The 13,415-nt window shown below is 41.7% G+C and overlaps 1 protein-coding gene across 2 annotated transcripts in view; it reads right to left on the bottom strand.

Moving 5' to 3' along the window:
* Positions 1–13,403, bottom strand: part of LOC139479206 (oxysterol-binding protein-related protein 9-like) — a 46,634-nt gene extending 33,231 nt beyond the window's left edge. For both annotated transcript variants that reach the window (XM_071262050.1, XM_071262051.1), the window contains exons 1-7: positions 13,296–13,403; positions 12,570–12,620; positions 12,216–12,294; positions 11,459–11,535; positions 7,275–7,370; positions 4,684–4,761; positions 1,291–1,341 (exon numbers count right to left, since the gene is read on the bottom strand). In XM_071262050.1, coding sequence (XP_071118151.1) covers positions 1,291–1,341; positions 4,684–4,761; positions 7,275–7,370; positions 11,459–11,535; positions 12,216–12,294; positions 12,570–12,620; positions 13,296–13,403 — 540 coding nt within the window. The remainder of the gene's footprint in view (positions 1–1,290; positions 1,342–4,683; positions 4,762–7,274; positions 7,371–11,458; positions 11,536–12,215; positions 12,295–12,569; positions 12,621–13,295) is intronic.
* Between the last annotated feature and the right edge of the window lie 12 nt (positions 13,404–13,415).

The raw sequence follows: 13,415 nt of genomic DNA, 5'->3' as shown, positions 1-13,415 counted from the left end.
TAGACGAGACACCATTAGATGTAGATGAGACACTATCAGGTGTAGACGAGACACCATTAGATGTAGATGAGACAGCATCAGGTGTAGACGAGACACAATCAGGTGTAGACGAGACACCATCAGATGTAGATGAGACACCATCAGGTGTAGACGAGACACCATCAGATGTAGATAAGACACCATCAGGTGTTGATACCAAGCACCCTTACAAAGCTTGCCCACATTATCAACAAACTTGACAATAGAAGGCAACACTGGATCAGAACGATACCACTGATGGACAACACCTGAGTGAAGCCAGTGGCACGGATTGACTTGTGATTAAATAGTCTCTGATTGACCAATCAGAATCGAGTAAATTCCAAATTCATGGTAGAATGAACAATGAGCAAAGACAAAATAATTCAGGACACATATCACTGACGACAAAATAAGTTAGAACAGATATCACTGAAGACAAAATAAGTTAGAACACATATAACTGAAGACAAAATAATTCAGGACACATATCACTGAAGACAAAATAAGTTAGAACACATATCACTGAAGACAAAATAAATCCGATCACATACCACTGAAGACAAAATAAATCCGATCACATATCACTGTAGACAAAATAAATCCGATCACATATCACTGAAGACAAAATAAATCCGATCACGTCACTGAAGACAAAATAAATCTGATCACATACCACTGAAGACAAAATAAATCCAATCACATATCACTGAAGACAAAATAAGTTAGAACACATATCACTGAAGACAAAATAAATCTGATCACATACCACTGAAGACAAAATAAATCCGATCACATATCACTGAAGACAAAATAAATCCGATAACATATCACTGATGACAAAATAAATCAGAACACATATCACTGATGACAAAATAAATCAGAACACATATCACTTTAAATAGCAGAATAGAAAAAAAACAAAACTTTTATGTAAACACAATGCACCTTCAAAGAGACAATGAACTGAAGCAATTTCCATTATAAAAAAATCATTTTTTACGTACTGAAGTATTGAAGTACTTTGAGTATTGAAGGCTCATGGACTGTACTTGTCATACAACGTGGTCAATATATCATGATATATACTGTGAGTCAGAGTTCTTGGATTCAGGAAGCAAATAGTTGTAATAAATCTTCTCGCTTAAAATCTTTGATGAACTTGTCAAATATATTATATCTCATGTCAAAGTCAAACAAATGATTAGGTATGGCACCACTTGTGGTTCAGGAGGGACAACAGTAGAGACATTGGGTATGTTGTTCTCCTACCTTGGTGATCTGGAGCATCACAATGGTATGTTTGATTGCCTCCACCAGTCCCTGCAAACAACGTGAAACAATGTAAAACAACGTGAAACAATGTAAAACAACGTGAACAACCGCATGACATCAGGACATACAGGGCTCCAGATAATGTTGATGAGTGAGTGAGTGAGTGAGTGAGTGAGTGAGTGAGTGAGTGAGTGAGTGAGCGAGCATTACACCGCTTTTAGCAATATCCCTGCAATATCACAGCAGGGGACACTAGAGACCGGCTTCACACATTCTACCCCACCACCTTCAATCAGTTTACATCTGTAAAGGTATATGTGTACGTCAGCTGATTCCTCCAGGTCAGTTCACCACTCTAACGTCAGGTTATGTTCACATGGACTACAGTGTAATCTACTGACCATCATATCTGGGTTACCTTGACCACAGATGGACAAACAAGGTGGCGACCATGTCTACCTGCATGCAAGGGAGACAAACATAATGAAATACCCCCTGTGAATAAAGTTGTTACCAATGAGAGTGTGTGGAGTGTACTTGACTATTGCAAGCCAGAAATGGCTACTCAGAGTGACAAGGAAGCTCCATGTCAGAACACAGGATGTCTGTCAGTCACACAATCTCAGCACTTTGCTTCCTTCCTGATATTAGTACCAACGACAAACAAAATGCTGCTGCTCCTGGTATCAGGAGTAACATGCCAAATGTAGGACTCACTGAAACAGACTGATGTTTCAGGACTTCAGAAAGTAGGGCTTACATAGTACATGCACTGATACCGACCCTATCTCACCCACCTAAACAGACCTCCACCTCACCCACCTAAACAGACCTCCACCTCACCCTCCCAAACAGACCCCATCTCACCCAGCTAAACAGACCCCATCTCACCCAGCTAAACAGATCCCATCTCACCCACCTCAACAGACCCCATCTCACCCACCTAAACAGACCCCATCTCACCCTCCTGAACAGACCGCATCTCACCCTCCTAAACAGACCGCATCTCACCCATCTAAACAGACCTCCATCTCAACCTCCCAAACAGACCCATCTCACCCCTCCAAAACAGACCGCATCTCACCCTCCTAAACAGAACGCATCTCACCCTCCTAAACAGACCCCATCTCACCCTCCCAAACAGACCGCATCTCACCCCTCCCAAACAGACCGCATCTCACCCTCCTAAACAGACCTTCATCTCAACCTCCCAAACAGACCGCATCTCACCCTCCTAAACAGACCGCATCTCAACCTCCCAAACAGACCGCATCTCACCCTCCTAAACAGACCGCATCTCACCCCTCCCAAACAGACCGCATCTCACCCTCCTAAACAGACCTTCATCTCAACCTCCCAAACAGACCGCATCTCACCCTCCTAAACAGACCGCATCTCAACCTCCCAAACAGACCGCATCTCACCCTCCTAAACAGACCGCATCTCACCCTCCTAAACAGACCGCATCTCACCCTCCTAAACAGACCGCATCTCACCCTCCAAAACAGACCTCCATCTCAACCTCCCAAACAGACCCCATCTCACCCTCCTAAACAGACCGCATCTCACCCTCCTAAACAGACCGCATCTCACCCCTCCCAAACAGACCGCATCTCACCCTCCTAAACAGACCGCATCTCACCCTCCTAAACAGACCGCATCTCACCCCTCCCAAACAGACCGCATCTCACCCTCCTAAACAGACCTTCATCTCAACCTCCCAAACAGACCGCATCTCACCCTCCTAAACAGACCGCATCTCAACCTCCCAAACAGACCGCATCTCACCCTCCTAAACAGACCGCATCTCACCCCTCCCAAACAGACCGCATCTCACCCTCCTAAACAGACCTTCATCTCAACCTCCCAAACAGACCGCATCTCACCCTCCCAAACAGACCGCATCTCACCCTCCTAAACAGACCGCATCTCACCCTCCTAAACAGACCGCATCTCACCCTCCTAAACAGACCGCATCTCACCCTCCTAAACAGACCGCATCTCACCCTCCAAAACAGACCTCCATCTCAACCTCCCAAACAGACCCCATCTCACCCTCCTAAACAGACCGAATCTCACCCTCCTAAACAGACCGCATCTCACCCTCCTGAACAGACCGCATCTCACCCTCCTAAACAGACCTCCATCTCAACCTCCCAAACAGACCGCATCTCACCCTCCTAAACAGACCGCATCTCACCCTCCTAAACAGACCGCATCTCACCCCTCCCAAACAGACCGCATCTCACCCTCCTAAACAGACCGCATCTCACCCTCCTAAACAGACCGCATCTCACCCCTCCCAAACAGACCGCATCTCACCCATCTAAACAGACCTCCATCTCAACCTCCCAAACAGACCGCATCTCACCCTCCTAAACAGACTGCATCTCACCCCTCCCAAACAGACCGCATCTCACCCTCCCAAACAGACCGCATCTCACCCTCCTAAATAGAACCCACCTCACCCCTCCCAAACAGACCCCATCTCACCCTCCTAAACAGACTGCATCTCACCCCTTCCAAACAGACCCCATCTCAACCTCCCAAACAGACCCCATCTCACCCTCCTAAACAGACTGCATCTCACCCCTCCCAAACAGACCGCATCTCACCCTCCCAAACAGACCGCATCTCACCCTCCTAAATAGAACCCACCTCACCCCTCCCAAACAGACCCCATCTCAACCTCCCAAACAGACCGCATCTCACCCCTCCCAAACAGACCGCATCTCACCCTCCCAAACAGACCGCATCTCACCCTCCCAAACAGACCGCATCTCACCCTCCCAAACAGACCCCATCTCACCCTCCTAAACAGACTGCATCTCACCCCTTCCAAACAGACCCCATCTCAACCTCCCAAACAGACCCCATCTCACCCTCCTAAACAGACTGCATCTCACCCCTTCCAAACAGACCCCATCTCAACCTCCTAAACAGATCCCACCTCAACCTCAACAGACGCCACCTCACCCTCCTGAATAGACCCCATCTCACCCTCCTAAACAGACCCCACCTCACCCCTAAACAGGCCCCACCTCACCCTCCTAAACAGACCCCATCTCACCTTCCTAAACAGACCCCATCTCACCCTCCCAAACAGACCCCATCTCACCCCTCCTTAACAGACCTCACCCTCCTAAACAGACCCCACCTCACCCTCCTAAATAGACCCCACCTCACCCCTCCAAACAGACCCCATCTCACCCTCCTAAATAGACCCCACCTCACCCTCCTAAACAGACCCCACCTCAACCTCCTAAAAAACCCACTGCACCTCCTAAAAAACCCACTGCACCTTATCTCACCCCTGATGAGACGTAAGGACAGTTATACATTTAACTTGAACATGTGACCGTGTTCAACACAAGATGGTGTTGCACTTACATCCGCGGTTACTTTGATAACACTGTACTTCTCCCTCTCTCCTTCATCGGGACAGTCTTCAATCCGTGTTTCCAAGGCCTGCAAAACATGACACAATCCATCTTCAGCACAGCATCCTTCTACCATCTACACAGCAATACCATCACGTGTGTGTCTCTCCTCCTTCCTCTACTCACAACTATAATCAGAAATTGCACACCCAACACAATACCTCCCAAATCAAACTGTATCAAACTTCGCAGCAACCACTGAAGTACAAACACCCTGAATCAACCACACCTATTTCCATCATCTAAACACACATAAATGATGAGCCGTGTCAATTTTCATATTTACGATGTGCAATGAATAAAATCCATGCTAATCGAGTGATAACAATTCTCATGGACAAGTATTCATGGTCTCACCTACTTTATCATTGTTCCCGGTTTCCTGGTATGCATTTCACCTGTATTGTAGCTTCTCATAGGATCAATAAGTTATTACCAAACACATATACAATTCCTGGTCTAGATTCACAGGATGTACTGTTATCAGTTGGCAGCTGGCAGCTGGCAGGGTAGCTGTGGACTTTGTATTTGTTATAAACATGCATATTTCACAGCTTCTGACAGTTTGTACTTGTTGCCCCTAAGATCAATGAAGTCAGAGTTGATCCAGGAGGTGAGGTGAAATTGGGTTTAACGGAATCCGTCATATGCGCCGGACATGTCCGATTGGGAATCTCAAATGTCCGGTTTAAAATATTGCTTACCGGACATTTAAATTTTTCTATCCGGACATTTTAAAAAGTATTGTCCGCACATTCTTAAATTTTTAGCGGACATGATCAACAGTTAAGACTGAGCAGTTTCTGTCTGCAGTTGTAACACAATTAAGATTATCTACACTGACAAGCTTTGTTTGTTTTGATTGCTGTAAATACATCGTACCTACATGATAGTCCAATTGGTCATTCACTGTTAAACTTTAACGTCACATCCAAGATTACTGCACTTATATAGCGATGTCCATGCACGTGTGTATGTGAGTGCATGCGTGCGTGTGCGCTTGTACTTGTAAGGACTAATTTATAGTGCTAGCTCACTGAGATACAATGCAGCAGTTGGTTCTCAGGAAACCGCCTGCATCATCATAAAGTCTGCTGCATGTTTCATTTTTATTTCCATTTTAAACAAAACAACCAAAAAATCCTTAAATATTCCAAGTCCAATGGTAGTCAAATACTGTATTCCAGTATTTATTAATCAAGGACTATTTTATGTACATTTATGTAGGGAGGCCCTTTCTCAGGTTGATTGTACACAACTGTTTATTTGGTTACATCATGTACATACCATACTAGTTTGAAGAAAAAGAAGAAGAAGAAGAAGAAGAAGAAGAACAAGAACAACAACAACAAAATGCACCAAAGCCATTGCCTGAGAAAGAATTCTTTTATCTTTTTTAAGCCTTAAAGAATCTATAAAAAAAATATTTTCACGAACCATGTTTGTAATTATTACCACATTTGACAGTTAACAAGGACTCAATTGTAAACATGAAGATCAAAAATTTCATATAAATGACTCAACTTTTCAATTACAATCAAAACTGGAGTCTTGCGACAGATATTAATTTTAGAGGTCAGCAAGATGACGATGTATTATATATGTCATATAAAAGGTCATGACCTCCGTAACTCATTGATGTGGTCATGGTGGTGCTCATGTATTTGATATATGATCATTGTCACTGAAATGAGATCTTTTCCTCCAATTCAATACCTCTCCATGTCATGATCTGAGAACTACTACTACTACTACTACTACTACTACTACTAAACTACTACTACTGCTACATAAACTGGACTACTACTACTACTAAACTACTACTACTACTACATAAGCTAGACTACTACTACAACTACAAGCACTACTGGTCAATGTATCTCAATTGGGGGATTGATGCTCATGACGTCAATCAGTGGTTTGTTTGGTCCAGACTACTACTGTTGCTGCTGCTACTACTACTATGACTTGGTCAGCTCAATGTATCTCAATTGGGGGATTGATGCGCATGACGTCAATCAGTTGTTTGCTTGGTCCAGACTACTACTGTTGCTGCTGCTACTACTACTATGACTTGGTCAGCTCAATGTATCTCAATTGGTGGATTGATGCTCATGATGTCAATCAGTGGTTTGCTTGGTCCAGACTACTACTACTATGACTTGGTCAGCTTGATGTATCTCAATTGGTGGATTGATGCTCATGACGTCAATCAGTGGTTTGTTTGGTCCAGACTACTACTGTTGCTGCTGCTTCTGCTACTACTACTACTATGACTTGGTCAGCTCAATGTATCTCAATTGGGGGATTGATGCTCATGACGTCAATCAGTGGTTTGAATGGTCCAGACTACTACTGTTGCTGCTGCTGCTGCTACTAGGACTTGGTCAGCTCAATGTATCTCAGTTGGTGGATTGATGCTCATGATGTCAATCAGTGGCTTGTTTGGTCCAGACTCAATCATTTACAAATTGTCATCATACTGCTGGAATCATGCTGAGTGTGGTGTAAACAACAAACAAACGACTACTGGCCACTCACCTGGACTTGGTCTATAAGCATCTGGAGGTAGGTATCCGTCTCCATCAGCTTGTGGTCGAAGTCCTCTAGACTCGGGGCATGGCGCACCTCCAGTTTCTGCTCATACAACGAAACCATATGATATAATATATATCTCAAAACCATCATGAGAAGTGCCTATGCATGTTCTGAAGAAATAACAAACATTTATGCACTGTGTATGATTTAGTCTGCATTTGAACTTTATCTTTACAATAAGTTTGATTATCATGCTAACGAGGATGCACAACTTAAGTCACACATAAATGTAGATTTTGACTCTTCCAGCTTAATGAAATTTCTTAGCCTACGCAATGCCTGATCTAATTCGTATTTTGAAACAATCTTGATTATTACACTTTCACTGAGTATGTCGATCAGAGATGAAAATGGAAATTTTCCTTTTCAGTTGAAACTTCTTTGCAATGGTGAGTGAGTGAGTATGGTTTTACACCGCTTTTAGCAAAATTCCAGCAATATCACGGCAGGGGACACCAGAAATGGGCTTCACACATTGTACCCATGTCGGGAATCCAACCCGGGTCTGCGGCGTGACGAGCGAACGCTTTAACCACTAGGCTACCCGACCGCCCCTCTTTGCAATGGAGCATGGTCCTTAATTTGGGGGTGTTAAAGGGGGATTTTATCCGATTTTAACAAATCTGTGGTCACTAAAATTCACAGATCTGCGGAAGATTCTCGCCCTTTTCAATGTATGCATCGCTGTCATGATTTTTTAATTCATTTTATCAAGAACATGATGTCTGATCATGCCACATATGTACAACAGAACTTCTACATATAATGAGATGCTTTGTGGTCTGGTGCTAGGTTCGGATGTGGCAATTAGTGCCATCTGTGTAACTGATCTCCTCGTAATTAGGGTAATCATTTGATAATGGACTGATGTACATCACAAAGTCAGTTTTGAATTTCATGAAGTAAACATGCATGTTGTGCCAAATTGGTTCAAGCCTGTCTTTAAGATACTTTGATACCAGTGAGTGAGTTGGGTTTAACGCCGCTTTTAACAGTTTTCCAGTTACATCACTGCATGTCAGCTTAATGTGGGAGGACAGCCCGAAGTGATGCAGGTCTTAGACGTTTACCACTTCGGTGAAACCCACGAGCACAGGTATGGTGCTGACAAACCTAGAAACATAATCAGGGTGAACCTGGATTCGAACCCACAATCATAGGTTTATGGCGTGCCCAAGGGACGCAACTCTGTACAGCGAATCACGGCGCCTTAGACGACTAGGCCACCCGTGCCCCCTACTTTGATACCAAACATAACAGCTCTAAATGAGCTTATCATACCTTCATGTCAGAATGATGAAATCTGATTGGTCCATGTGATCTTAATAAACTTATATGTAACCCGCCTTTGAGGGGTATAAATTTCTCAAATGTCTTACACCTCTCCATGAGCAAGTCAGGCTGCATGTGGATTTATGAGAGATAGAATAAATCCCTTGTACCCCGCCATTCGTCACCACTCGCCCCTTTCCGTAACCTGCAAGAAGACTCGTCCCCCTATCGATGAATGTTATGTGCGACTATACGACAAACCAATCAGAATGTGCGTATGATTTTAAGTTCTTCGTCAAAGGATCCTCAGAAATAATTTTTGATTTTACATATGTCTTGCATCTAAAAATATACCCAAGACACAGTTAAATGTGTTCAATCATACTGTATAATTTGGCACGTCCCAATGTGCGTTAAACATGTTAAATTGCATCTGAAATATATATATAATACATGTGAACCATTACACAACGAGTTGACAATTGTTTTAGGCATGCCTGATCGCGCTAAGACGGAACCCGGTCGCAAAAATGGCCATGAGAGGGGCACGAGACGATCTTCGGCTTGTCCCGGAATAACACGAGTTGGTCACGAATGGTACCCCGCGTCAAAGCAAAAAGCAACACGCTTTTTCCGAGTCAATGGAAGTCATGTGACAGCACAAATTTACCTCATCCCTCGTTAGGTTTTATACCACTCGCCTCTGGATGAAGGTACAAGACCTAACGCTGGATGCACAAAACTACATGTACCCCTCGTGATCCTGCTACTATTCAGCTCACATGAAGAGATAAGAAGGATAAGAAAATATGAACTTAATATTCAGATGCAAACTAATCACAAATTTGTATTGTTTATTTTAGAATGTAAATGGGATTAGCAGCAATTGCATTAAAATCGGATCTAAGTTGGGGGCACGGGTGGCCCAGTCGGCTAAGGCGCCGCGATTCGCTGTGCAGAGTTGCGTCCCGTAGACACGCCAGAAACCTATGATTGTGGGTTCGAATCCCGGTTCGCCCCGATTATGTTTCTAGGTTTGTCAGCACCATACCTGTGCTCATGGGTTTCACTGAAGTGATAAACGTCTGAGACCTGCATCACTTCGGGCTTTCCTCCCACAATAAGCTGACACACCGCGATATAACTGGAATACTGTTAAAAGCGGCATTAAACCCAACTCACTCACTCAGATCTAAGTTCTCACTACCGCTGAACAAAGATCTGAAGACATCCCATTAGGGGTCACGTCAGAACGACCTTTCATCCGACCAATCAGTGCGTCGCTTACCAGATTATGAAAGTGACAGTCGGAATGTGTTCTAATCATGCAATCTCGAAAACTATAACATGGGGTATTCCGATCGATAGTTACTGGTTTAACGACTGAATCCTTACAATCTAGACCATCTATTAGCCATTCCAGAATGTTTTTTTTGTTCAGGTTTCAAATTTGTAATCAAGAATTTGTCAAAATATGTTTCGAAGCGTAGTCACCAATTTGAAATTTGGGCCGTAAAGCACGAGAAAGCTGCCTTCTGATTGGTCATTCCATTGGTCGGTCAATGTTCGCGCAAGGTTGGTCTGACGTGACCCATAATGGGATGTCCTCAGATCTTTGTTTAGCGGTAGCGAGAACTAAGATCTGATTTTAATGAGATGGGATTAGCAGCAATGAGTAATCCTGTAAGATTAGTAAACATTCTCCAACAAACACTCCTGTTTATAGTCACAGCCTTTGTTGTAGTCACCGTTGTACTAATCACTGCTCAACTACAAGAGTTTGCAATCACTAACGTAAACAGTCCGGGTTAGTCCACTTTATCTATGTTGTCCAACTTTGTGTCTGGAGCACTGTTTGGAATACCCAATTCAATGGGTCTATGATAAATCTCCTGCATAAACATTTTGCTAAGTATTCTAATGAGGATGAATGTCTTTTCAACATGGTCATTCAACTCTTTCCTTGCCCATATTTTATGTTTGTGTCAATATACTGTCATAACATCTTATAAGGCTTATAGTCACATAAAAGTATTGAACCCAAATGTTAAATATTATACAAATGTTATGAGTCCTTATTCTAAGAGCTCAAGATAGGTTTTTGTGAGTTTTTACCCGGAGGTTTCTATTTCAGATAGGTAATCACATTTTCACTGGGTAACCAATATTTTTTCACTCATCTATTCATCACTCTATTGGGTTTTTCCCAAAATGAGTAAGCATTTTGACACTTAAAAATAATTTATGTTTTAGATGTATATAACTGTTCTAAATATAGGCTTGACTCGGAAAGTAAATTAGCTTGTCATTGTGTTTCAGAAATTAGCTCCGTTGTACGCATGCTGAAAAAGCTTCATTGGGTATTTACGTATGCTGTTTTCAAACAACAAAAGTTTTCATTTAATGCATGCGTTTGTGTACGAAAGTTAATTGAAAGTAATTGAGTTTTGAATAATTTTGGGGGGTATTTTATGCAAATACGCAGCTTATCTGTAACTCTGAATTCTGAACTTGCATAACTACAAGATGGTAGCTACCAAGTTAGAAAGATTTTACACTGCTCTTCTGCAGTCTTATTAGTGCTGTGAACATGGTAGATGCCTAGGAGTGGCTTCACACATTGTATCATATTGGGAATAGAACCTTGGCCTTCAGTTTGACAAGTCAAATCATAGGCTACCTGACCCCTGACCCCTGACCGCCATCAGAAAGAATTGACCTGGCTTCATTATAGCCAATGATTAGATATCACAAGTTTGTCCCCTTGACTTCATTATATAATCAAAACTCTCTTCTCAACAACCAAAGTATTCCTATGGAAACAAGGATAGATTAGATGCAATCTAGTGCCGTACCTTGCCAGCTTGAGAATGTCGGTAGACTGTGTTCTCCAGGCTGGCTATCCACTGTTCCCTCTCATCAGCATCACGAGCTACAAACATCCATAACATCTTATTCCATGTACATGTCAATGTTACATTCTCAAGGAGGTGATGATTTCAACTAATGATGGTCTTCATAATAATGAATGAATGAATGAATGAATGAATGAATGAATGAATGAATGAATAAATAAATAAATAAATAAATCCTATTTAATATCATCCCATCATTCATATTTTGAAACATTTAAATGTACCATAATTCAATAAAAAAATTACCAATATTCAATATACCGTATTCGACGTAATAAGCGCCCCGCTCTAATTAGCGATATTTGCTAATTATAATATATTGGCTAGTGAACGATCCCAATTAACACCCCTACCGATTGATCAATGTACACAAGACCTATTTATTCGTGGATAATACGCACTCGTGTGTAATATGCACCCTCAATTATGGGCAATTAAATTCTGGAAAAATATATCTGTCGTATATAAACATTTCAGGCTGTCAGCATCAACCACACAATTTATCTTTCAACTCTGTTTTTGTCACCAAAATAATATTCTAATAAGAGCCCCCTATTTCTAATTTTGAGAGCGCCCTGAGCGCTTATTACGTCGAATACGGTATATGTTAAAAGAAAAGTGGACATAGTTATTCTGTTTTGGTTGTATACTGTATCTGACTATATCTGATAACATACTGACACCTCTTTTTTCATACCTTGAAAATGGAAGGTTTTCTGGTCAACTGTTATTGTAAACGTACTATCATCTTCATCATCTATTCCAATAATAGCTCCCTGAAACAATGCACCACAATACCATGATGAAAACAGCATCCTGCCAATATCCACCGGTTCCACATGGAGTACATGATACATGGATGTTATATACACCTTATAAGTGTTTACTCAGTGGAATACTGATTAAAGGATCTCTGAAATTGTGTAATTTCTGTTTCTCTTTTAGCATGTTTAGCAAATTTAATGATTATACTTATCAAAAATATCCATTTAACTGATGATTACAAATGTTACTAGTAACATTCTTGGGATGAAACACTGAATGTACATACTTTTAATCTAACACATCCTCTACGTGATCCCCTCATCATTTTCTCTTTGGACTGAAAAAAAAGGGTTAAAAGTATTTCAAGTTTATTCCTGTCCAAATAACATGAAATCACATTGGCTTTCACCTTCTAACATGGTAATCGACACAAAATGCTTCTAGACTTACCAAAAGACAACATCAACTATATATGGCTGCATGCATTAACTAAAAAAAATCTCTAAAAAAACAAATTGAGTACCGTTGGTGTACTGTACTGACATCATTAAGTATTATTTTCATTAAGATTAAGAAATTATTTGAAAAAGTAACAATGACATATATACAAGCTATTGCTTGTTTAGTTAACTCAGAGAGGTGATACTTCGTTCATATACATTAATAATATCGCCGCGAATATGGCTGTAATATTGCTAGCGGCGCAAAGCGATATATATATAGGCCTATTTATACATTAATTCATAATAATTTCTAACCTTATTCCTCTTTATCAAAAATACCCATTTGGGGATGACAGAATATATTTTGCCAGTGCTGTTGTCATGGAATTACGTAATAACAATCAATAGCATATTAATGAAAGCGTCAAGGAGGCGTGGCAAACGAACCAATGTTTTTCAACGACAAGCATGTCAAAGTTGACACCTCTTGCTATCACGAGACAATTACAGAAATTAACTTTCGCTACAGGTAAAATCAGTGTCAATAACGACGTATGTTGTCAACGTACAGTGTAGTATGACAGCAGGCCAGAATTCTCGTCTAAGACAAACCATCTGTACTGCCATCCTTTCATTACATTTGTCCACTTGCTTAGTGGACCTTCCATCGTCGCCATTTTGACGATATT

Source organism: Haliotis cracherodii, unplaced genomic scaffold (assembly GCF_022045235.1).
Source record: "Haliotis cracherodii isolate W230 unplaced genomic scaffold, xgHalCrac1.p SCAF_4, whole genome shotgun sequence".
Classification (NCBI taxonomy): Eukaryota; Metazoa; Mollusca; class Gastropoda; order Lepetellida; family Haliotidae; genus Haliotis; species Haliotis cracherodii.
Note: the sequence above shows the minus strand (reverse complement) of the source record. Positions and strands in the feature narration are given on the sequence as shown.